We start from the raw sequence: 22,326 nt of genomic DNA, 5'->3' as shown, positions 1-22,326 counted from the left end.
CTAACCCAGAAGAGAAGCTCAGCAGGCAGGGAAGGCAGGCGCGGGAGGCACAAAGGATGCTGAACCGAAGCTACTGTTGCCAACCTCACATCTGGAGACGGTCTGGCCTCAGATCTCCCATGGGCCATCGGCAGCCCACAGACCATGTGGGGAGGCTGATAAAGGCCCTCACCTTCTGGATACTTGTAGAGGCCTGTGATGTCCACACGGGAGTCACTGCCCACCGCCTTGGTACTGATGCACCTGCCAATCTTCTTGGTGTCCGAGTACACACGCTCCCGCCTCTTGTCCTCGTGCCACAGCCAGGTGATGTAGTCCGCATTGACCTCGGCAAAGACGAAGGGGCCGTCGTGGGCTAGATGCACATCACCCTCACGGATGGCAGTGACCGAGGCAGGGCCACACTGGAACGTACCTGGGCAGGAGAGATATCATGAGCAGTGTTCTGCCAAGTGGGGCTGGGGCCACCCAATGAACCCTACCTTCGCTCTCCTCTTGGGGCGTGGCATCCAGAACCTGCCAGCCATCATAGGATGAACCCAGGTCCTGTCGTGCAAACCAGCTCTCGTTCCAGACGTGAAAATTCCTGCCAGAGACACATGGGCAAGGAGGCAGCTATGCACACACAGAGGCACAGAGAAGGGAAGTCCCTATTGCAGACCAGTCAGGGCTGCTCTCACCTCATGGGTCTCACTTATTTGCCTGGTCTAAGGGACACTTTCACATTTGTGTGTGTATGGATGTATGCCACATATGAACAACCTGCTTTCAAAATGAAAGAAATACAACTTCAGGTCAGGCCAAAGATCTTGCCTCATGCCGCTCACACTCTGTGGCTAATGTAGACCAGGCTGGTCTGTAGCTCCTCATGTAAGCCAGGCTGAAAATGGATCTTTCTTTATGAGCCCCTGAGGGCCAGAATCACAGTCATGTGCTGCCATACCAGGCAAAAAGGCAGGATATCATAGTAGCAATTGTCATGTGAGTGTGAGTGTACATTTGGATGTACATGTGTGTGCATGTAAGTGTATGTGCATGTACATATGTGCATAAGTGTGTGCTTATGTGTCTGCACCCTTGCATATTTGTTTCTTTGTGTTTATGCATCTTCCTACTTGTATATTGCGGTATGTTTTGTTTTTGCATGCTTACTTGTATGTATGTGTGTATATGTATGTCTCTGTATTTATGCGAGTGTGTTTCTGTTTGTGAACACGTGTGTAACTATATGTATAGTCTTGTGTATATCTATGTGTGTGTGTTCATTTTAATGAAAGAGACAGATAGGGAGCCTCAAACACTATAATAAATTCTGTGCAGAAAATTAGGGCCTTGTACCAAAGAATGACTGCTGGAAACCTACTCTAGGTAAATGATAACTAATATGAGGCCTATATTCAGATGAATTAGCCAGAGAGAGACCAGAGGGAACAGTCTTCTGGGTAGGGGGAACAGTCTATACAAAGCCCAGGAAACAGGAAATTCTTAGTGCCTTGGGAACTGGGAAGTGTGTTTATCTTGGGCCTGAGAGATGGGAGGGTGGTAGGGTGCAGGCTATGCAGATGTGTGAGCCCTGGGGAGATTGCCTTGACTATTTCATCTTTCTATGTTCATGGTGAGGACATGAGATTAGGAGTGGTGGTGTCACTAGCACAGGGTCACACAGGAAGCAAGCAAGCATCATAGGAAAACCAGACTCCTGCTTTACTAAGCTGGAGTTATGGGGCAGTGACACTCCCCTAGGGAGGCTATTCTCATGGAAAATACATTGATAAATGTCTGAGAGCTAAAGGGAGGTGACAACACCAGGAGACCTTGTCTAAGGAGAGGAGAGAGGGACTGAGCACTCAGGACTGGGCTGAGCAGCTCCTGACCCCTGATTCTCAGTGACCTGGGACCTACCACATGCTGTCTTCTGTCAGGTCCTCCAGGGTTCGGCCATAAGAGTCCACATATTTGTCCACACTCAGATTGCCATCGGTGTCGTGGGCTGAGTTGAAGTTGGACACCACCCTGGTTGCGATCCCCAGGCACCTGAGGACTGTGGAGCAGAGAGTCTGCTGCAGGCTGCTCTGCCTCTCTGGCCTCAACCCCCAGTCTCTCCGCTGTGGAGCTCCTCCCTCAGAACCACCAAGTCCTCTGCAGTCTCTCAGACGGCGTCTGTGGATGCTACTGTCACCTTCATCTTGGTAGGCAAGCTCTGGGTCCATAGGACAAGGCTATGTACCATTCTGAGGGACTCTGAGGACCACAGGGATTAACTTGTGACACTCAATGAGATGGGGCAGAGGGAGGATTTATGCCAAACAAAAGACCAAAATGCCAAATAAATGAGCTGTTTGGTTCCCCTCTTCCTAAACCAGATTTCTATTTCCTCTTCATTAATGAAAACTGATTATAGCATATGCAAATCTATGTAAACCCATGCAAATTTAAGGTGTGTGTGTGTGTGTGTGTGTGTGTGTGTGTGTGTGCTGATGAGAAGTCTTTCTTTCCATACCTGTGCACATGACGCCAGCGAAGACCCAGCACTGACCATATTTAACTGGCTTGTACTTGCCCTTGAACCACTTCTGCAGGATGGCCACACTGCCACGCCAGTTCAGTGGGTTGGTGCCACCGCCATATTTGCCCTGCCACTGGCCTTGTACCACACCACGGTCATTGTTGCTGTTCACCTGAGCAGAGAAGGTATAAGTCAGTCATGGGGCAGGTATCTCTACAAATCTCCTTTCACTGTAAAGTCATCTTCAAGCTTTGGAATCCCAAGTCAATTGAATGCTTTCTTAAAATACAACGTGTGTGTGTGTGTGTGTGTGTGTGTCTAGAATGTAGATCACATGATTAACATGCAAGAAGCCTGGGACTGGGTCAAAACACTTCCCCATACACAAAATTTAAAAAGCCTACTTTTTTATTATTTATAATTTCCAATTATCTTCAATTTGGATAGTCTGTTGTCCAAAGTCATCAATGACTAGGGAGTTTCTCCTGCTTTAAATATCTGTGTGTTAGTTAAATGTGGGACCATTAGTGGTGCTGTAACCATAGCTGCGGTCAGGTGCCTGTTGAACACTACTGTGCATGGAGCACTGCCCCAAGGATTTTATGTCTGGAGGGTTAACTCGTTTTAACTCTGCAATGTAAAGCCCTTTTTCCTCCTGTATATTTTCAGAGGAGAAAAGTGAAATTCAGAGATTAAGGGTCCCCCTTCAATCGATTAGCAAAGGTGCAAGCCATGAGTTCGGGACTTAGACTTGCAGCCTGGGTGGCTGTCCCCAGGATGCAGTATGGCAGCTCTGGGATCCTTCGCTGATGTTGACTATCTAACCTCCATCATCATTCTAAAGTCCTGGGCAGCTGAGACCGTCTAAGAAATACAGCTTTACTTTTAGAATCCCAAACCCCCAACCATGACCTCAATACTTGTACGGTATTAGTCTTTCTCAGAGGGTCAGGAAATCCGCTGTGAGACTGTATCTCTTAGAAATGACCTGGAAACGTTGCCTATGATACCTCAACAGAATGGCTGTCTGAACAAGTACAACAGCCATAGACATGCTACCATGCAAGGTGGAAATCTCATAGAGCCCCACCTATAGACGAAGAACTCCACACAACTAAGAATGATGTGGGAGGAACAGTCTTCCCCAGGGATGAACTCCCTAATTTGTTATTCAGTACCAAGTGGTCAGCCCTGAAATCATATGCACACAAGTAACAGTAAACAGACTAAGAGGCTCGTATTTATATATATTATATACTTAAGCATTGTATACACACACATACACAGACACACACACACACACCACAATGGGGGAAAAGGAGGCAAATGATTTTGAGAGGGAACAAAGGAGGTATTGGAGGGCAGAAAGAGAAAGGGTATAATGATGTAACTATATTTTAATTAAAAATAAATATCAATTCAAGGGCTGGAGAGATGGCTCAGTGGTTAAGAGCATTGACTGCTTTTGTAGAAGTCCTGAGTTCAAATTCCAGCAACCACATGGTGGCTCACGACCATTTGTAAATGAGATCTGATACCCTGGTGTATCTGAAGACAGCTACAGTGTATTCATATATAATAGATGAATTTAAAAAATTCAAATAGTAAGCTCTCTTCCTGCCTTTTGTGGCATATGGCCTCTAGCTTATGATCAGTTAAAAATGGGCACTCCTTCCCTGGAGAAGTGGGATCTGGGCTCAGACAATTTGATCAGAAATGTTCTTGCTTTGTTGCTTTGATCACAGAAGTGAGATTCCTGGCTTGTCCCAGTTTCTAGTCCCCTCCAGCCTGGAGGCCTGAGTGAGGGCTGGGAAATTCATCAGGCACAGGATGAGCAGTAAACAAAGAGCTACCAACAGCCAGAGTGAAAGGCTTGAGATAAGATAATACCTAACCACCTTGGGCATCTCCAACCATTTGGGAACCCCAAGCTGGAGCATCCAGGAGCTGGAGCAAGCCATTCTTATGGTGTCCTGCCAAATTCTTGGTCTACAGAATTGACTGTAGCACAGGGTGTTTGATAGCACAGAGTTTGGGTGTGGTCGGTTATGAAGCAATGGAGAGAGCAAGAGGCAAGATTTAGTGAGATTCTTAGGGTGCGGTGCTGAGACTGGTCTGTGGGCTTCTTGAAGGCAGGCTATAAAGATGGTAATGGCCTCCTTACCATGGCACTGATGATCCTGGTGACGTAGACCGGGTCATGGCGGTGGGACACGTCGGTGGCTGGGTCATCCTGGTGACTGGGACTTCGGTCCAGGATGGAGAGGCAGATGTTCAGGATGTCCTCTTCAAACTGCTCCCAGAGAAGCTGTACTCAGAGGCAGAGTCTTATCCAGGCCCTCCCAAAACCCCACCTGATCTGTTGCATATGTCTGTACCAGTTTGCATCAACTCCCTCTGGGGACATTAAAATCCTTCAAAGGGTCATCTCGGAAGCTTCAACCTTCCCACGCCCTTCCCATGACTCCCCATGATGGTCCTTGAGCCACATATCCATCTTCCTGACACACTACATGTTTCTACACATTTCATGTACATTTGGATCAGCTGATGACACTTAACTACTAGGATTTTCCATGCAAACGTCCTCTAAGAATCCAGAAGGTTTAACAGCCTTGGGCCTCTGTGGTGTAGAAGAAGCTGTAGCTAAGGGTGGTGACTCTTTAGATGGACCCTAAACTTCCAGGGTATTACTGCTGACCAGCCCTGCAGCCCTTAATGCTTTTGAGCCTCAGCCTGTCCTTAGGTGGACAGTCAAGTCCCAGGTGGCACCTGGAGCCTAGGCAGGCAGAGTCCTTTAATAGAGTCTATTTAATAGAGTCTTTAATAGAGATTTAATAGAATCTCCCTTGATTTCTACTCCTAGTTGCTTGGGCTGCTCCCCTACCCCCATTTAGGTCTGGCCTAACTCTGACAGGGACCCGAACCTGGGATCTATCATCTCAGATGTGAATCCTTTCACCTTCTCTTGAGCTGTCTCTGCTGTCCCATGTATCTCCATTCTTCACCCGTTGTGGCTGGTGTTGTAGCTCATCAGCCCTATGTGTGTATGTTCTGTACCCTTGTGTCTGAACTGAATGTATGTGCCACTTTCCTTGTCATCCTTGACAACGCAGTACAGGTGTCTAGCATTTCCACTGCTTTAGGCGTTAGGAGTGACTTAGACCTGAACACATACAAATGTTCAAGCCCACACTAACCTTTATCTCTTAGAGAAGGGACTTGAGCATCTACGTGTTTTGGTGCCTGCCGTGGGTATAGAACAAGTTCTCTACAGATAATGGAGGGGCTCTCAAAGCAGAGTCCCAGACCAACAGTGTCAGCATGCTTTGGGTGCTTGTTTAAAGCACAGATTTCTAGGCCTGCTTCTATGCCACCTGCGATTTTAGGCCTCCTGTGACTGATGCATGCTCATGCTTGGCAATCACTGGTTGTAGCTACTTAGATTTCCACACAGAACTGCTTTCTACTTCCAAACTGTGTCTAACATAGCTCCCCCATTCCAAGGGTTCAGCACAGGCCTTGGCACAAGGGATGGGAGTTGAGAGAATGAATGAATGGATTTGCCTGCCGTAAGAGTTGGCCCAGCTTGCCCCTCCTAGGAGGAGGTGGTAGACAGAAGTCTCCTAGGTTGCCTTTAGCACGCCCCAGCCCCGGTCCACCCTGTCTGGCTGTGCCTCTGAAATGCCAGTCCCAGTCCACCCCATCTGGCTGTGCCCCTGAAGACCTGCCCGTAGTTCCAGCCCTGGGCTCGGATGTGCTTCTCCACGCCTCGGAAGATGATGCCACTGTCGTTAAGCACGTACTCCTGCCTCTCCTCCTCTGAGTCCAGAAACACATCATCCTCTGAAAAGCAGTCAGCAGACCCCATGAGGGCTGGGGCTTTGTGCTTACTATCCTGGGAAGAGCTTAGCAATATGACAGAGCTTGGAGGCTGACCTGATCTCGACAGAGCAAGGGGCTTACTAGCTCCATGCCTCTCTTGCTAAGAATCACTATTTCTGGATAGTCCCCCCCCAACCCCTTGATATAACGGATATTCCACCTTGATGCTAGTGGCAGCCTTATATTTTCTGAACATTAATAAGGTCCTGATCCTAGCCACCCCTTGCTGAGGCCTTGTGATCCAACTTGTATGTTGCAGTGCCAGCCAAATGAATTCCTGCCCCTTCTACAAGAGTTGGGTCCTGTTATTCCCACCTTGCAAGGAGGGAAACATTCTCACTGAGGGATGCAGTTTAGTAGACCCATCTGACACCCCACCACCACTGCTGCCACTATAACCCATCCTTGAGCCTCTCCACTTTTCTCAGCCCCTGACTGGTCTCTTACATGAGAAACCTCCAGCTTCCTGCCTCTCTCCAATGGCTCTATTGCCATGCCTGATTTGAGGGACCTCTGCCTGATCCTAGCCCTTGGTTTTTGACTTCCTATCCCTTGACTTGCTTTCCAAGAACCCCAACCCCAACCCCATGCCATCCAACCATAGATAGACTTGCCTCGGTCTTAGATGTGGCAGTTCCTACCTGGGCACCAGGGATTGAACAGGAGAATGAACTGGCCCAGCTTTCGGTCACTGTGTTTCCTGCGGGAAGCGGCCCTGGCACTCAGCAGGTACCGGCCAATGACTGCATTGGAAGGGCTGGAGAGGCTGACGGTGATTGTATTCTCTGTCTGTTCCTCCTTTGCAGCTGTCCAGGTGTCCCCTATTTCTAGCTCTGCTGTCTGGAATATGGCTTTGGTGTGGAGAGCCTCAGATGCGTGGGGTCCTGGCGGGGAGGAGAAGGAATCAAGAGACTCTGTCTCCTCAAAATATTTGTTTAGAGAAGAGGAAAAACTATAGGTCTAGAAACCCAGACTTCATCCCCCAAATGCTGTGAGGGAGACTGTAAAAGGAGGGACTGGTCAAGCTCAGAAAGCCCTGGGACAGAGTAGGCACCTCTTAGCTGGCTCCCAACCATCCCTTGGGCAGAGGAGAAAGTGGTTGCTGGCTTTTAATCTGGCTGGAAAAGCAAAGAAGAATTTGGATTCCAGAAGTGTCTGACTATTTTCCATGCCAATAATGAGCCCTGGATCCCTTCCTATACACAGGGTTCCAGAGAGGTTACCTTACCCAGCATTTTCTACCTTTCCCCTGGAGACTGTTACCAGAGGCCCTCAGGATTCAGCCCACTTCCCAGAGACTCACTTTTTCCTAAAACCCAGGCTACTGATGGAAGGATCTCAAGTTACTGGTCAGAAAATCGGTAGTCTGTGGGCTACCAGGGCTTTTGACAAGGCCAGTTACCTGTCTCCACGGTGAAGATGAGGGCCTCCTCGCTGTCCAGGGCTCTATTCAGATCCAGGGTCAGACTGAATAACTGGCCCCTTCGAACCACCAGCTCAGGGCAAGGGTAGTCTTGGGTGTGGTGGGCAGCACCATTTTCTGAATGCTGCCAGTCCACCTTGGTGATTCTGACCCCTGAACAGGAAGAGGGGAGAAGTGAGGCCAAGCTCCTGAGGCAGCTTCCTCTGTACCTGACTCTGTCTTCCATCTGTGTCACCGTGCCAGTACAGATCCATCTGTTCATGACACTACTGACCCTTGTCATCAACAGTACTTAAAGTTCATGTGATACTAGGCCTAGAACCACAGTAGGGGCAGGTAGATCTCTGTGAGTGTGAACCAGCCTGGTCTACATAGTGTGTTCAACTACATATGTGTTCTACTTAGTGTGCTCCTGGGCTATGTAGTGAAATCCTGTCATAAAAAACAAAACAAAAATAAAAACAAACAAAACAAAACCCCAAATCAAAACAAACCAAAACAAACCACAAACCCGCTATACAAAGAAAATGTAAAAATTTGAAAGTTAGAACTAGAATGCAGTTTCTTGTTCAGACTCTTTTTTATTTTTCTTTTTATTATTTTGTCTGGAGGCCTGTGACTAGCTAAGGAAATGCAAAGGAAATTCATTTTGGAATTAAAAATAAATTTCAGCAAGTAGGCTAACTCGTATCAGAATAGATCAGTGATGAGGGTTGGCAACATAAGCTTTGCCTCAATCTCATGTCTGGTGCTGAGATAGAACAACGGTGGCACACTGTGGTCCTCAGTGGTGGCACAGTGACATTCAATGCTCCTGGGTAGAGCCTCAGAGTCAACTACAATGGTCAGAGCCTGACTTGACCATTTATTGCATGAGCAGCTTTCTACTTGTATGGTCTGTATCTTACTGTCCTTCTCTACAGAATGGGCATAATGATGTCACAGGAGTGGTTGTGAGGAAGCTTGTCATTTAGAGCACTCAAAAACATGAGAAATAAGTAATGATTCGTCATCATTATGTTCCAAATGAGCAGGGACATCACCTGAATTGAGTCACACTTGGCTAATTACTGTTTAGCCATACATGCTGTTAGGGGCCCAGGACCTGAAAGGATAATGACAGAGGGACATTTTAAAGAGTGACAAACAAGTCTTAGTTGGGAAGGTAGCGATGGGGATAAACCGTCAGTTGGTAGAGCCACTCTAGGAGACAGAATGATGAATCTGACCTCAATCCTAGATTTCTCATCCTTTAATCTATTTGAGGTTTATTTGTTTATGTATTGAGTGTCCTACTGAGTACTGGGGACCCAACAGTCTACTGTGCAGCTCTCTTCTTCCACATTTTCCTGCCACCAAGATGTTGCCCTCAGACACATGTAGAGCCAAATTGAATCCTCTGTTGCAGGATATTTGATCACATTGTGAACCTTGAGATTCTGTTGTTTACTGGAAAAAAAATCCGTTTTTAGTTCTGGTGTGGCTCAGTCTTAGCACACACCTTTAATCCCAAATCCTGAAGGTAAAGTTAATTTGTAGAAGGAAGCACTCACATTTGAAGGTGAGGTCTAAATGAGTGTCAGACAAAGTGATGAATCAGAGAAAGATTGGACAGAACAGGACATGCCCAATTTTCACATGAACAGAGAGGAAAGAGAAGTGACTTAAGAGAGAGTGGTGCAGAGAAAGAGTAGAAAGGCAGTTTTACCAGGACAGTTGTACAGAGACAGGTTGCAGAGAGAGAAAAAGCTAAACACAGGTGAAGACAGAATGACCCAGAGAGTGAGAATGAGAATGAGCCAGAAGATTAGAACAGATTGCTAGTTAGTTTGAGGTCAAACAGGGCAATTTGGTCAGAGGCTGAGAGAAAAGCCAGATTGAATAACATCTTGAAGAGGAGTTTGAGCAAGAAGAGCCAAATTGAACCAGCCAGCCAGAGTTCAGAAAGAACAAGAAAGGGCGAGCTCATTTAGTAGCAAGTCTCAGAGGCTGAAAACATCCTAGGCCTAGATAAGATTATACAGAGGCTAGAAGCTTCCAAAATGTCAATTACATACACCAGGCAAATAAAAGTTACATTTACATCTGACCCCCGATGTGATTGGAGAAAGAGAAAGCCCTCCACCATTGCCAAAAACAGAGGACATTTGACAGAACGTCAAAGAGGACAGGAGACATCTGACAGAAAGTTGCAGAGGAGAAATTTGCCTGGGATTGTCTCCAGAGGAAGCATCAGTTCTTTGAGTTTGACTTGGGAGACTCCAAAGAAGCGGTGGGGAACTTTAAGCCCAGAGCAAGGAATGACACAGGGCCTCCGAGACAGTGAGTAAGTAAGCAACAGCAAAAGACAATTTTAATTATATAGACAGATTCTTCCTGGATTAAAAAAAATGAAACTCCATTTCAGATCCCTTAAACCAAGGGTACACGTTAAGGGGATAGAAATGTTACTTGAAAAAGCCCCTTTATCTTTAAGTTGTATATTTACCTTTCTGTGCTGTCTTTATGCTTGGCAAGTTATAACTGTGTTGGGGCAGACCCTAAACCCTATTTTTTTAAAAAAAATTATTTTATACCCTGAGTGTGTTCTGTAAATAAAATCAATAAACAGAGAAAAAAGAGAGAGAAAGGAAAAAAGAAAAGAAAGACAAAGTCATTGCTGTGCTCATTGCAATTTTAACGACCAGAGTAAACTCCTCCCTACTTTTGATTTCAATCTTTATATTTTTTTACTCCAGTAAAGGTTGATAAAATAGTTGTGCAACCCAAAAATAGCTATGGCAGTACAAAGGCTTGAGAGACAAAAGACAGGAAGTAAGAGAACAGGAAGTGATTAATTGTGAACCCGTGGCACCTAATGAAACTGAGGATTGAGATACACAGCCCTTTGACAACCCTAAGAAGCCTCCCTCGAAGGCGTGGAGCCTGGCATGGAATGCAAGTGCCTAAAGTGTTTAATTCATGTGTGGATTCATAAAGACCTGATTTCACCTTGATAAACAGAATGGGGAAATAAGATCGGCTAAAAGACACAGATTATAGAAAAAACTGCTGAATTAGATCAACCTGTATGCTTTAAAGATGTTTTAACATCAGAATGGAAGTCAGGTAATGTGTTACATTGGGGAACAGTGTTTTGTTTTGTTTGTTTGTTTGTTTGCTTTCTGTATTTCCACAGGTGGTGAAAGACTGTGGGTTCTATCAAAATTGATAAAGATCCAACGTAAGTATAAGAAGCTTCCACGTTAAAGGTACAAGGAAAGAAGAGACAAAGAAAGACAGCAACTCAGACGACAAGGAAAGCTGATCCCCTTTGCAGAGGGACAGCCCAACAAACTGAGTGAAAAAGGACAGATTGCTCATCAGACTGGCGGACTGAAAACTTTGATGATGAAATGAACTATTGCTGAAGACAGATGACCAGGACCTCAGTTATGAAGGGTCATCGCAGACAGATCTTCATAAGGACGTTTGGAATGTTAAATTCATGGGATTGATAACTGTTTCTGTTGTAAAAGTTAAAGTGTGTACAATTTTTAGCTCAAAGAAAAAAGGGAACTGTTGCAGGATTTGATCACTATGTGAACCCTGAGATTGTGTTGTTAAAAACCTGTTTCTAGTTATGGTGAGGCTCGGCCTTAGCACACACCTTTAATCCCAAATGATGAAGCTAAAGTTAGTTTGTAGAAGGGAGCAGCCATGTTTGAAAGTAATATCTAATTGAGTGGCAGACAAAGTGACAAATCAGAGAAAGATTTGACAGGGTAGGATATGCCCAACTCTCAGGAGAAGAGAGAGGAAGGGGAAGCTCTAAGAGGGAGCAGTGGAGAGAGAGAGAGAGAGAGAGAGAGAGAGAGAGAGAGAGAGAGAGAGAGAGAGAGAGAGAGCGAGCTGGACAGCTTTAGAGAGACAGTCGAAGAGAGAACAAGCTAGACATAGGTGAAGACAGAAATAGCCAGAGAATGAGAAGTCAGATTAGAACATGCTGCAAAGTCAGTTTGAGGCCAAGCAGAGCAATTCAGTGAGAAACTGAAAGAAGCCAGATTGAATCATTCAATTTAGAGAGGAGTTAGGGCCAGAACAGCTGAGTTGAACCAGCAGGTTAGAGATCAGAAAGAACTAGAAAGGGTGAGCTTATTTAGTAGTAAGTCTCAGAGGCTGAAAACATTCTAGGCCGAGATAAGGTTGTACAGAGGCTAGAAGCTTCCAGGACTAGGCCTAGGTTAGCAATAAACATCCAAAATGACAATTACATCAGTAGAATAAAAGATATTTTTTCAATCCTCTGAAACACGAACCAAATAAACCTTCCCTTCTTTATGTCAGGTATTTAGTTATTGTTTGGGCTTTCCAAAATGTTCTGTCATGAATAGTGACCGTTTGAGTTGACTTTGGTTCCCAGTGCATCCCACAGGAGAAAGTCTGCATTTGTAGCTGGTAACTCCATGGTATTTTACATGTTGTCTGATCAGAATGCCATGCATTCTCACAAAGTTGCAATAAGCATTCCTACACTAACTATACTGGACTAAAGTTGATTTCTTATTTACCTTTTATAGTATGATTTGAATATAACAATTTTAAAATGATAGCTAGACTCAGTAATATGCATCAAATTAGTTTCAAGAAATTAATAACAAGAGAGTATTAGTAATCTATTGTTTAACCATTTTGCTTACCTCAGAGTTTAGCTATCTAAACTAGAATTGCTATCTTATACTGTGTGTCAGTTTTTTCATGTTTGATACACACTATAGTTATTTGGGAAGATAGAACCTTAATTGAAGAATTGCCTCCATCAGATTTGTCTATGGTCATACATCATATCATAGGAGGATTTTCTTCATTGTCAATTGCTATCGGAGGGCCCACCCCACTATGGGCGGTACCATCTTTAGGCAGGTGGGTCTGGGCTGTATAAGGAAGGAAGCTAATCAAGCCAAGGGAAACAAGCCAGTAAACAGGTGTGGTTTCTGCATCCATTCCTGTCTCTGGGTTCTTGACTTGAGCTCCTGCTTTGGTTCCCTTGATGATGGGCTGTCACCTGGAAATTGTAAGCTAATAATATAAACCGTTTCCTTCCCAAGTTGTCTTTGGTCAGTGACATCATATCTTACACAGTGACAGAAAGTAAATTAGGACATGTGGTTTCTGTGAGTCAGGAATTTGCTCGTGCTCATCTGGCCAGTGCATACCTGGAGTTCCTTATGGGCTCAATCACACATCAGCTGGACTGGACTTACCTGAAGGCCTATTCTGGGTTAGAGGACCCACTTCCAATGTGCTTAGCTTACGTGATTGGAGAAGTGGACCTAAGTTGAGAATTTCAGTTCTTCACAATGGACTCTCCCTGGGACTGACTGTCTAAGTGTCCCATACTTGAGACACATGGTTTCTCTCTAGACAAGGGATTTAAGAGACCAAGAAGGAGGCTACAAAACCTCTTGCATTGTGAGCTAAGAAATCTTACTGCTACCCCACCATATTCTATTACTTTTGGCAGTTACAGTGGCCTGTACAGATTTAAGGAGAGGAAACATTCTACCTCTTGATATATTACTCATATTTTAAAAAGAACATAGAATGTGAGAAATGTAACATATGATATGAAATTGAAATAATTTTATTATGGGTAGATATAAAATGTACCCCCTTCCCAAATGTGTTGGCAGCTCTGTCTCCAGCTGGTGATGCTATTTTGGTCCTGGTGCTGAAGGTCCTAGAAGCTTTAGGAGGTGGGTTTTGGTAGAGGACATAGATCACTTACTGGGTATTGTATGAGTTCTTGGGAGTGTCTTGTCTTTCTTGTGTCTGTTTCTTGTCTTCATGAGGTAAAACATTCTCCAACAAATGTGCAGGCACCACAACTTTCTTCCCAAATGTGATTAAAATGTCATTCAAAATGAATCTCTCTTCCTGTAAGCTACTCTCCCAAGTATTTTGTCATAGCAACAAGAAATGCACTAATAGAAATCTCTTTAAATAGTTACTTCCTAGCTAAGGGTACCTGGCTCCTGCATCTATGTTGTTTGGTGTATATAGAAGCAATACACTAATTGCGGGCAGAGACACTGAATAGGTTTTATTTGGACTTCCTGTGAAACAGTAGTTTCCTAAGTATTTTAGCAATGCTGTCTTCTCTAATCTTCATTAACCACTTGAGGGATCTCGTCTCAACTTCTCAAATGGAAACAGGAGGAGTCACAGAACTTTGCAGTCAGTGGGGTGTGGATGCAGGTGCTCGAGTCTGTAGTTTTATAGAACCCCTGTACAACTGCTACCTTTACTTTTGACGCCACAAGCACCACCCAGGAACCCAAGACTCTAGAGTATAAGAGGAACCTACATCATTGGCCTTAGAACAGTGGTTTGGCAAGTGTCATGGTCAGAAGATAGGTGTGGAGGTTTCGGTGAGAAATGTCCCCCATAGTTTCAGGCATTTGGACACTTGGTTGTTAGTTGGTAACACTCTTTAGGTTGGTAACACTGCATTAAGTGGCGCAGTCCTGCTGGAGGAAGTACGGGCTTTGGGATGGAGAGCCTCGATCCACTTTGAGACCACTTTCCCTGCTTCATCCTTGTGTTTAGAGATTAAGCTCTCAGTATCCTACTCTGACTGTCATGCTTGCTGCTTGCTGCTTGCTGTCATGCTTCCTTGGTATGACGGACTCCAATATTTCTGGAACCATAAGTTGCTTTGGATATTTTTTTTTAAGTTACAGCCATAGAGAAGTAACTAATACAGCATAGCTAATACAGAAATTAGTATCACAGAATAGACTGTTGCTGCGAAGAACCTGACCATGCTGTTCTCTAGGAAGAACATTGAATACTTTGGAACTTTAGACTAGAAAACCTGTTGGATGTTGTACTGGCTAGTTTTGTATGTCAACTTGTCACAAACTGGAGTTATCACAGAAAAAGGAGCCTCAGTTGTGGAAATGCCTCCATGAGACCCAGCTTTAAGGCATTTTCTCAACTAGTGATCAAAGTGGGAAGACCCAACCCATTGTGGGTGGTGCCATCCCTGGGCTGGTGGGCTTGGGTTCTATAAGAAAGCAAGCTGAGTAACCCAGGGGAAGAAGCCAGTAAGAAACATCCCTCCATGGCCTCTGCATCAGCTCCTGCTTCCTGACCTGCTTGAGTTCCAGTCCTGACTTCCTTTGGTGATGAAATAGCAATGTGGAAGTAAGCTGAATAAACCCTTTCCCCCCAACTTGCTTCTTGGTCGTGATGTTTGTGCAGGAACAGGAACCCTGACTAAGGCACATGTGTAAGCAGAGATGGGATGTTCTGGCAGGATCCCTGAAGATGGCCGACAGTAATGTGGACTGTAGAGACCCAGCTCAAGAGGTTTAGGAAGGAAGCAAACATTTTAACAGCAACTGTGCTAGAGGCCATTCGCATGATATTTTGACAAAGAATCTGTCTGCCTTCTGCCCTTATCCCGAGAACTTGCCTGAAGCTAAATTAAAAGGCAAAATTTTCTCATTAGTGGAGAAAATTTCAAGACTGCAGAACATTGTATCTCTGGTATGGTAATCATTTATACCCCCTATGCAAGTCTACAATGAGAAAGAACAAGTGGACCAAAAAGAAATACAAAATGCACAGTTTGGAGAGAAAGGAACATTAAGGGGCTTAATGTTATAGCCAAGGTATGTGCTAGAAGAGAGGCTAGAAGAACAAAAGAGTTAAGGAGAGGTTTACTCTGCACTGTAATGAAGGGAAGGTGCCCTCAGGGAAAGACCCCACCCAGCTAAGCTTCTAACATGTGAAAGAACACAGCATTTCTCTTTTCCAAGAAAGGAACTGAACAAAAATGTCAGTGCTAATGTAAGTCAAGGGGACAGGGTTTATCCCACACTGGATCCAGACCTGGCAGTGTTGATCAAATAGCACTGACTTTAGGGACACGAAGGATGGAAGAAAAAATAGGTTATACATTATTCCTATGAAGTTTCAGAGAGCTGCTGAGGCCAGAGAGCATGTGGCAGGGGAGTATCTGAATGAAGGCCCTGAGGGAGAAGTGCCTCTCATAGGCCATTACATTAAGCTGTGAAAGTGAAGCCTGGATAGCATTGGAGATCAAAGATGTTGGAGATGTTAAGAGCCATGGGGTATCTGTCTAGAAGAGTTGCATACAGAGAATGGAACCAGCCTGAGAGAGAGATGTGTGTTGCAGGGAGAAAAGCTGAGAGGGTAGACCCATCTAAGCCCTTTGACAGTGGAACTACAGGACTTGATTTTTTTTTTTTTGTTTTTTTTGTTTTTTTTTTCGGAGCTGGGGACCAAACCCAGGGCCTTGTGCTTGCTAGGCAAACGCTCTACCACTGAGCTAAATCCCCAACCCAGGACTTGATGTTTTCTTAACTGGGTTCTGGTCTTGCGTTGGTCCAGTATTTCCTCCTGTGTCCTCATTCTTCCCTATTGGGATGGTAATATATATTCTGTGCTATTATATGTTGGGAGTATGTAATTTGCCTTTGTATTTTACAGGGGATTACAATTAAAAGATTGCTTTCAGTTTCAGAAGAGGCTCCGACCTTTAAGAGACTGTGAACGACTGTTGGGAATTTTAAAGTTACATCAAACACATTTTGCAATATGGCATGGTAGCAAGTCTATGGGGACCAAGAAGTGGAATGTGGTAGTTTGAATGACAAACGCCCTGCATACACTCAGACATTTGATCACTCGGTCCCTAGTTGGTGTCACTGTTGAGGGAGTTTATGAAGTGTGGCTTTGTTTGCAGAAGTATGTCACTGGAGATGAGCTTTAATATTCAGATCCTCACACCACTTCTAGTTTTCTCTCTCTCCTTTGTGCTTCATTTGAGCATCTGAGCTCCCTTGATTGGCTTCCTGCTCTGCCTGCCATGCCTGCTGCTTGCTCTCATACTGCCTCACTGTGCTTGGCTCTTATCCATCTGGGATAGTAAGACAAATAATATCTTCTTTGTATAAATTGATTTTAGTTATGGTATTTTAAAATAGCACCAGAGAAGTAACTGAAACAGCAGGAAAATGGTTACCTTTAACGATTCTAGTACCTTTGCATAATCTTTAAATTTTTGTTTAGCTCAATGACCATTTGATTAGAATTTGAAAGAAAAACAGCAGGACAGACAAGCTGTAAATCTTGGCAGTGCTGGAAGGGTAGAGAAGCAGACGGGTAAGAGGAAAGCCACACCTCCTCCGTTAGGGTCCTAGGAATCAGGCATACTCAGCAGCAGACATGGACAGCCACTGTAGAAAGGGGCCGTTCTTCAGGGAAACAGTGGGGAGGGCCAGAGAGTTAGGGAAAGCATGTTTAGGTTTTAGAGAGTTGGGGAAAGCATGTTTAGGTTTTAGAGAGTTAGGGAAAGCTTGTTTAGGTTTTTAGCCACTGTCCAAAGCAGGATAAAAGGAAAAGTTAGATTCTCTGCATTAGAGCTGGAAAGGTAGACAGGGCTGACACATTGCCAGGAGAATGTTAGGTCCAAAGGAAACTCCATTTCCTCATTTCCCAAAAGCAGTCCCAATATCCAGAAATTTGTTTAACCTGGACTCTAGGTGGACTTTAGATAAAAGCCAGCGTTCCTCAGGAACTTATGAAGCTGGTTCCCCTCAGCCAAGAGGAGTCATGTTCCTTATCACTGGCAGAAGGGACAAATGGCTACCAGTGGCACCTGTCAGTCCATCACAGCCCAGGCTGGCCTTCAGACTCCCTTAGCATCATACCATACCTGTTACACATTTCAGAGTCCACATTAGCATCCCAGCCCTTCTCATCTCCTCCCCCACCCTGAACTTCCTCCAGCTCACAGGCTTCCCTCCCCAGCTATTCCTTCTCCCTATAACCCTGCTACTTCTCAATATTTGGCCACATCCCCTTCTTCTCCCCCAACCCCCACATCTCTCCTTCATCCCACCCTCTCCTGTCTGTCTCTGAGAAGTATGCAGATGTCTCAGAAGGTTATAGGTGCTGGTTTGATCTGTGGACAAAGAAATAGGAAACCAACACAGATTCCCATGACCCAAGGCTTATGCACCCTCATCAAATCCCACCCCCTTTATACTCACCCTGAGGCATGCCAGGGCTGAGATAATTACCTCCCAATAACCTTATTCCCTACCACTGTGGGATGAGTCAGAACCACCATTATCATTAACCCTGAATCTCAGAGACCATCTCTCTCATAGCTTCTCAGATCAGGGTCACCTTTCCTCAGATCCTCTCTCTCTCTCTCTTCTCTCTCTCTCTCTCTCTCTCTCTCTCTCTCTTCTCTCTCTCTCTCTCTCTCTCTCTGATGGTATTTCATGCAACCCAGGATAGCCTCAAATTCACTATATAGTCAAGAATAATCTTGAGTTATTTTTTATATTATAGTTTTTATTTTTGATATTATAATATAATCACATTATATCCTTCAATTTTCTCCCACCAGGTCCTCCCATATATCCCTTGCTCTTTCAAATTCAGGGCCTCAGGACCTCTTTTTCTTTAATTCATAAATGCAACTTACTCAGTCTGCAAAATATTGCTTATAGATACATCTTGAACTCTTTTTTTTTTCTGATGCAAACCCAAGAGGTTTATTTTTCCAGCACGTCGGGGTTGACCTTCAGTCAGCCACTCATACTGAGTGACTAGAAGGTGACCCCAAATGGTTATATCAAACAGTTTTTATACTCTTTAGGGGTACAGGTTACATTAGCAAGGATACAGTTTGAACTTATTGGCTAAGCATATTGACCTTTGAATCTATTGGCCAGCAAGCATATGACATGCATTTGAACTCTATCTGGGACCAGAGGGTCAGGTGACTATCAGTACATTCTGTGGTTTTTCAAGAATGTCCCTGCTCCTCCCAAGAACTGTGGGTGGAGAATGGAACTTGGACTAGCCTTGACCAGAGGTGAGAAGCTGGTACTTGACCTAATCTTGACCTGAGCTGTTGGGTATAAGGCTGGCGAAAGCCCCTGGGATCCTTCACATGAACCCCATAACCTACCTACTTTCTACCAGGCCAAGCCTCTTAATAGCTCTTATACTTCAGTACTGAAGTCCTTCATTCCCCGCTTTCCCTTGTACAAGCTCCAATCTTGGAGCTACGCTCAGGGGTCTCTGGTGACTAACTCATATTTTTTAGGTCCTGTCCTCAGGGTCTCATATTGTTGGCTCAGGACCATCAGCTGTACTGGACCTATTCTCTCTTTTAATTTAATTAACTTGTTTAATATGCAGGGTTCAAAGTTCAACAATAGCAGAACAGTTAGGGGTCTTAACAAGGTGGATATGAGGGTGGTTAGCCAAGGGAATGAGTTAAACCAAACTTCGAACCAGCCCTGACTGTTCTCTCTCTTCCGTTTGGTTAGCCCTTCTCTCACCTTGGCCATCATATCACAATTTATACAACCCGAGTCCCCAAGTTTTTATCTTTGCTTCTATACTTAAGTGCCAGCAAACTACCTGCCACTAAACCTGGCTACCTGAGAGGAATTTCTTTAAAAATATATTAGTGTGTGTGTGTATGTGCATGTGTGTGTGTGCATGTGCGTGTGCATATGTGTGTGTGTATGTTTACATGCATGTGTGACATGTGTATGGGCATGCATGTGCATGCATAATGTGTATGGAGGCATGGGTGTATGGCACACATGTGGAGGTCAGAGGACTACTTTATGGGGTTGGTGCTCTCCTTACACTCTTACATGGGTTCTGGGAATTGAACTTAGGATCCCAGCTTGCACATTAAGCACCTTTACTGCCTATACCCACTGAGCCATCTCGCTTTGCCCACCCTATGTTAGTAAGCTCTCCATCTTGCTGATAATATCTGCATCCCTTTAGCTTCTCCCCACTTCCCCTCCAATTCTGCTCTTCCTTTTATGCCTTGGTGGTTCGGAAGAGGTAGAAACCTAGAAATTGTAAACTGCTTGTCATCTCATGGCAGCTGTAATCCTCCCCACAGTACAGGAGGTCACCATTTCTGTGTCTCTATGATCTGGCCCTGGAGATGCTCCTGAGGTGACCCAGGTCATCCAGACCCATCAGCATCACACCCTCCTGACTTGCCCCATCACAGCAAGATGATAGTCAGGACTTGGTGAGCAGGGAGGTGGGGGAAACAGCCACCATTCTGGTGATTACAGCCCTTCCCTAACTGGGTTCCTCCCCTAGCTCTGGAGACAGGGAGGCACAAAGCATGGAGGAAAACACCTGAAGGAACAGTGTAATGGAGGAAGCAGATGTATATGCAGGGTACGGTTTGTCAAAATCACTGAGTGTCGCTTGGCGTTCATCTCAGCCCAGATACTGCTATCTGAAACCAAAGTTTCTGTCTGTAACAATGTTCAAGGAGGCTTTAGACTTGTTTGCTTATATGTTTTTCTCCTCTGTACTAAGAGCTTCATGAAGCTCATCCCTGGCTCCCAGCCTCCCTGGACCTTAGGAGCCTAGGTTAGGGCTTGGGAATTAACAGATTCTCCATGAATATTAGGTAAATGGATGGAAGTAGGAAGCAGATAACTCTCTCTCTCTCTCTCTCTCCCCTCCCCCCTTGGATGGGATATAACAAGGAATCCAATGCTTACCATCAATCTGGCCCCACCCTTAGAGGACCGGAACCACCCCCCCACCCTTTATCAGCTACCCATACCGTGCTCACCCCATAGTCCCTTATGCGAACAGTCCTATGGTAAGCTCTATCTTTCTTCCTACCTTCTTACTTTTGAAAAACCATGGGACAAGCAGCAGGCTATCTGTGTATCCTCTGGTAAGAGTGGCAGAACCATTGTGAAGTCCTGGTGGGACCTGGGCAAGCTCTTTCCTCTCTTTTGGGCCTCAGTGGTTCAATGTGTGAAATGACTCAGCAGGACCTTACAGTTTGGGGACTCTGTGGCTAGCTGCTGCTGAAACCATGAACCTCTGGTCCTCAAGTGCTCCTCTGGATCTTCTAATCAGTGTGCAGATGTGAAGACGGTTGCACAGCTCCTTGCCAGGTGATGGGGAGGGGCTGAGATGGGCAATACCTGATCTGGAAACTTCTCTGCTTGGCTGAGCCTGAGGCCTGAGGACAACATGGAGAGCCCCTATTACCAGCCCCTAGGCCTTCACCCTCAGGGATATGCAGGGTGAGCATCCTATCCCAGGCCCAGAGCCAGGGTCAGAAGCTGTACCCAAGTAGCGAGAAAGAACAGCATAGTGTGAGCAACCGCAAGCCCCACAGACACCCCTCCTGACAGCTTTCCTATGCTTCCCTCCGCTTTGCTCCCTCTTGATCGTTCTTTACATTTTGGTCAGGCACTATGAACATAGGCTCAAAGTGTAAAGTTAAGTTTCAATATAGATTTTATTTATGTATGAACTAGAGCAAGCTAATGGATCCCTCTGAAACTCAGGCTCCGGGTGGAAGAAGCAGTTGGTTGATAATCCTACCACTGAGCATAGAGGATTAAATGAATTAATCCACAGTATTCAGAACATCACCTGACACATATAGGAACTCAGCAAATATGCTGTTAATCGCCTTACTATCCTCAGTGTTTGTGCACTACCTCCTGGCTGCCACTCCGGTGCTCGGCTAATTAATGCCATCGTGAGTCATGTGCTCACTGCCTATGTGACCCGGAGAAAATAGTTCCGTCTCTCTACAGTTCAGATTTCCTTCCCTGGAAAAGGGTGGCTGTGACACTTTCCTTCTATGGTTTGAGAAGCATTGAGTAAGGTAGGTAATGACCAACTGTACCAGTTAAGCAAGGAGATTTTGAGAGTGGAAGGAAAAGCCCTTCACAAACACTGTAAAACAGGTTTTAACCAGAGGGGGTGTAATTCCTGTGCACTTAGCACAGTTCTGGCCCCACAGTGATGAGCATGGGGGTTTTAAGATTGTCATCTCCTTTCCAAAAACCAAATACTTTCCCTCTCTTTGCCTTCCTACCCACAACTCACACACACACACACACACACACACACACACACACACACACACTGGCTTTCGCATCATTCTCTCTTATTCAGCCCTGGCTGAGGTAACTGCCTGCCAGCCTTGGATGGATGCTTGGTTCATCCTAGTCAAGCCATTCTGTTGCTATGGAGACACTGGGGCTCAAAATGGTCAAGAGATCTTTTCTATTGTTTGAGTGTTAACATGTCATTTCTCCAGCTCCAGGGACAGGAATTCTAGAAACAGGCCATTGTACTTCACCCTGCCAACCTCATTCCCTCCGCTTCTAGCTTATGCATTTACCAGCTGTCCCTAAGGATCAGCAGAACGAGAAGGCCCATATATAGAAGGTTGTGCCCCACTCGCCTGCTCTCTGCCATGATCTCCACATCTACTCTAGATTCCCTCACTACAATGACACCACAGAGCTAAGTGACAATTCTCTGTCCCAGTCTGGCATGGCACCTAGTGAGACTGAGCACAGAAACCCTCTGAAGCCGGTGACATCTTCCAGACTCGGGCCTCAGTGTAATTGCTTTTTAATGGGCCCCATTATGACTCTGCCCTTAGTATGCATCATGA

The 22,326-nt window shown here is 45.2% G+C and overlaps 1 protein-coding gene across 1 annotated transcript in view; it reads right to left on the bottom strand.

Annotated features, from left to right (window-relative positions):
* The window catches only part of Tgm6 (transglutaminase 6), a 37,633-nt gene that overhangs the window by 10,199 nt on the left and 5,108 nt on the right, over positions 1-22,326 (bottom strand). The window contains exons 2-9 of the mRNA XM_063284796.1: positions 7,794-7,967; positions 7,033-7,275; positions 6,234-6,352; positions 4,671-4,799; positions 2,501-2,678; positions 1,903-2,041; positions 483-586; positions 173-415 (exon numbers count right to left, since the gene is read on the bottom strand). Coding sequence (XP_063140866.1) covers positions 173-415; positions 483-586; positions 1,903-2,041; positions 2,501-2,678; positions 4,671-4,799; positions 6,234-6,352; positions 7,033-7,275; positions 7,794-7,967 — 1,329 coding nt within the window. The remainder of the gene's footprint in view (positions 1-172; positions 416-482; positions 587-1,902; positions 2,042-2,500; positions 2,679-4,670; positions 4,800-6,233; positions 6,353-7,032; positions 7,276-7,793; positions 7,968-22,326) is intronic.

This window comes from Rattus norvegicus, chromosome 3, assembly GCF_036323735.1.
Source record: "Rattus norvegicus strain BN/NHsdMcwi chromosome 3, GRCr8, whole genome shotgun sequence".
In the NCBI taxonomy this organism is placed as follows: Eukaryota; Metazoa; Chordata; class Mammalia; order Rodentia; family Muridae; genus Rattus; species Rattus norvegicus.
Note: the sequence above shows the minus strand (reverse complement) of the source record. Positions and strands in the feature narration are given on the sequence as shown.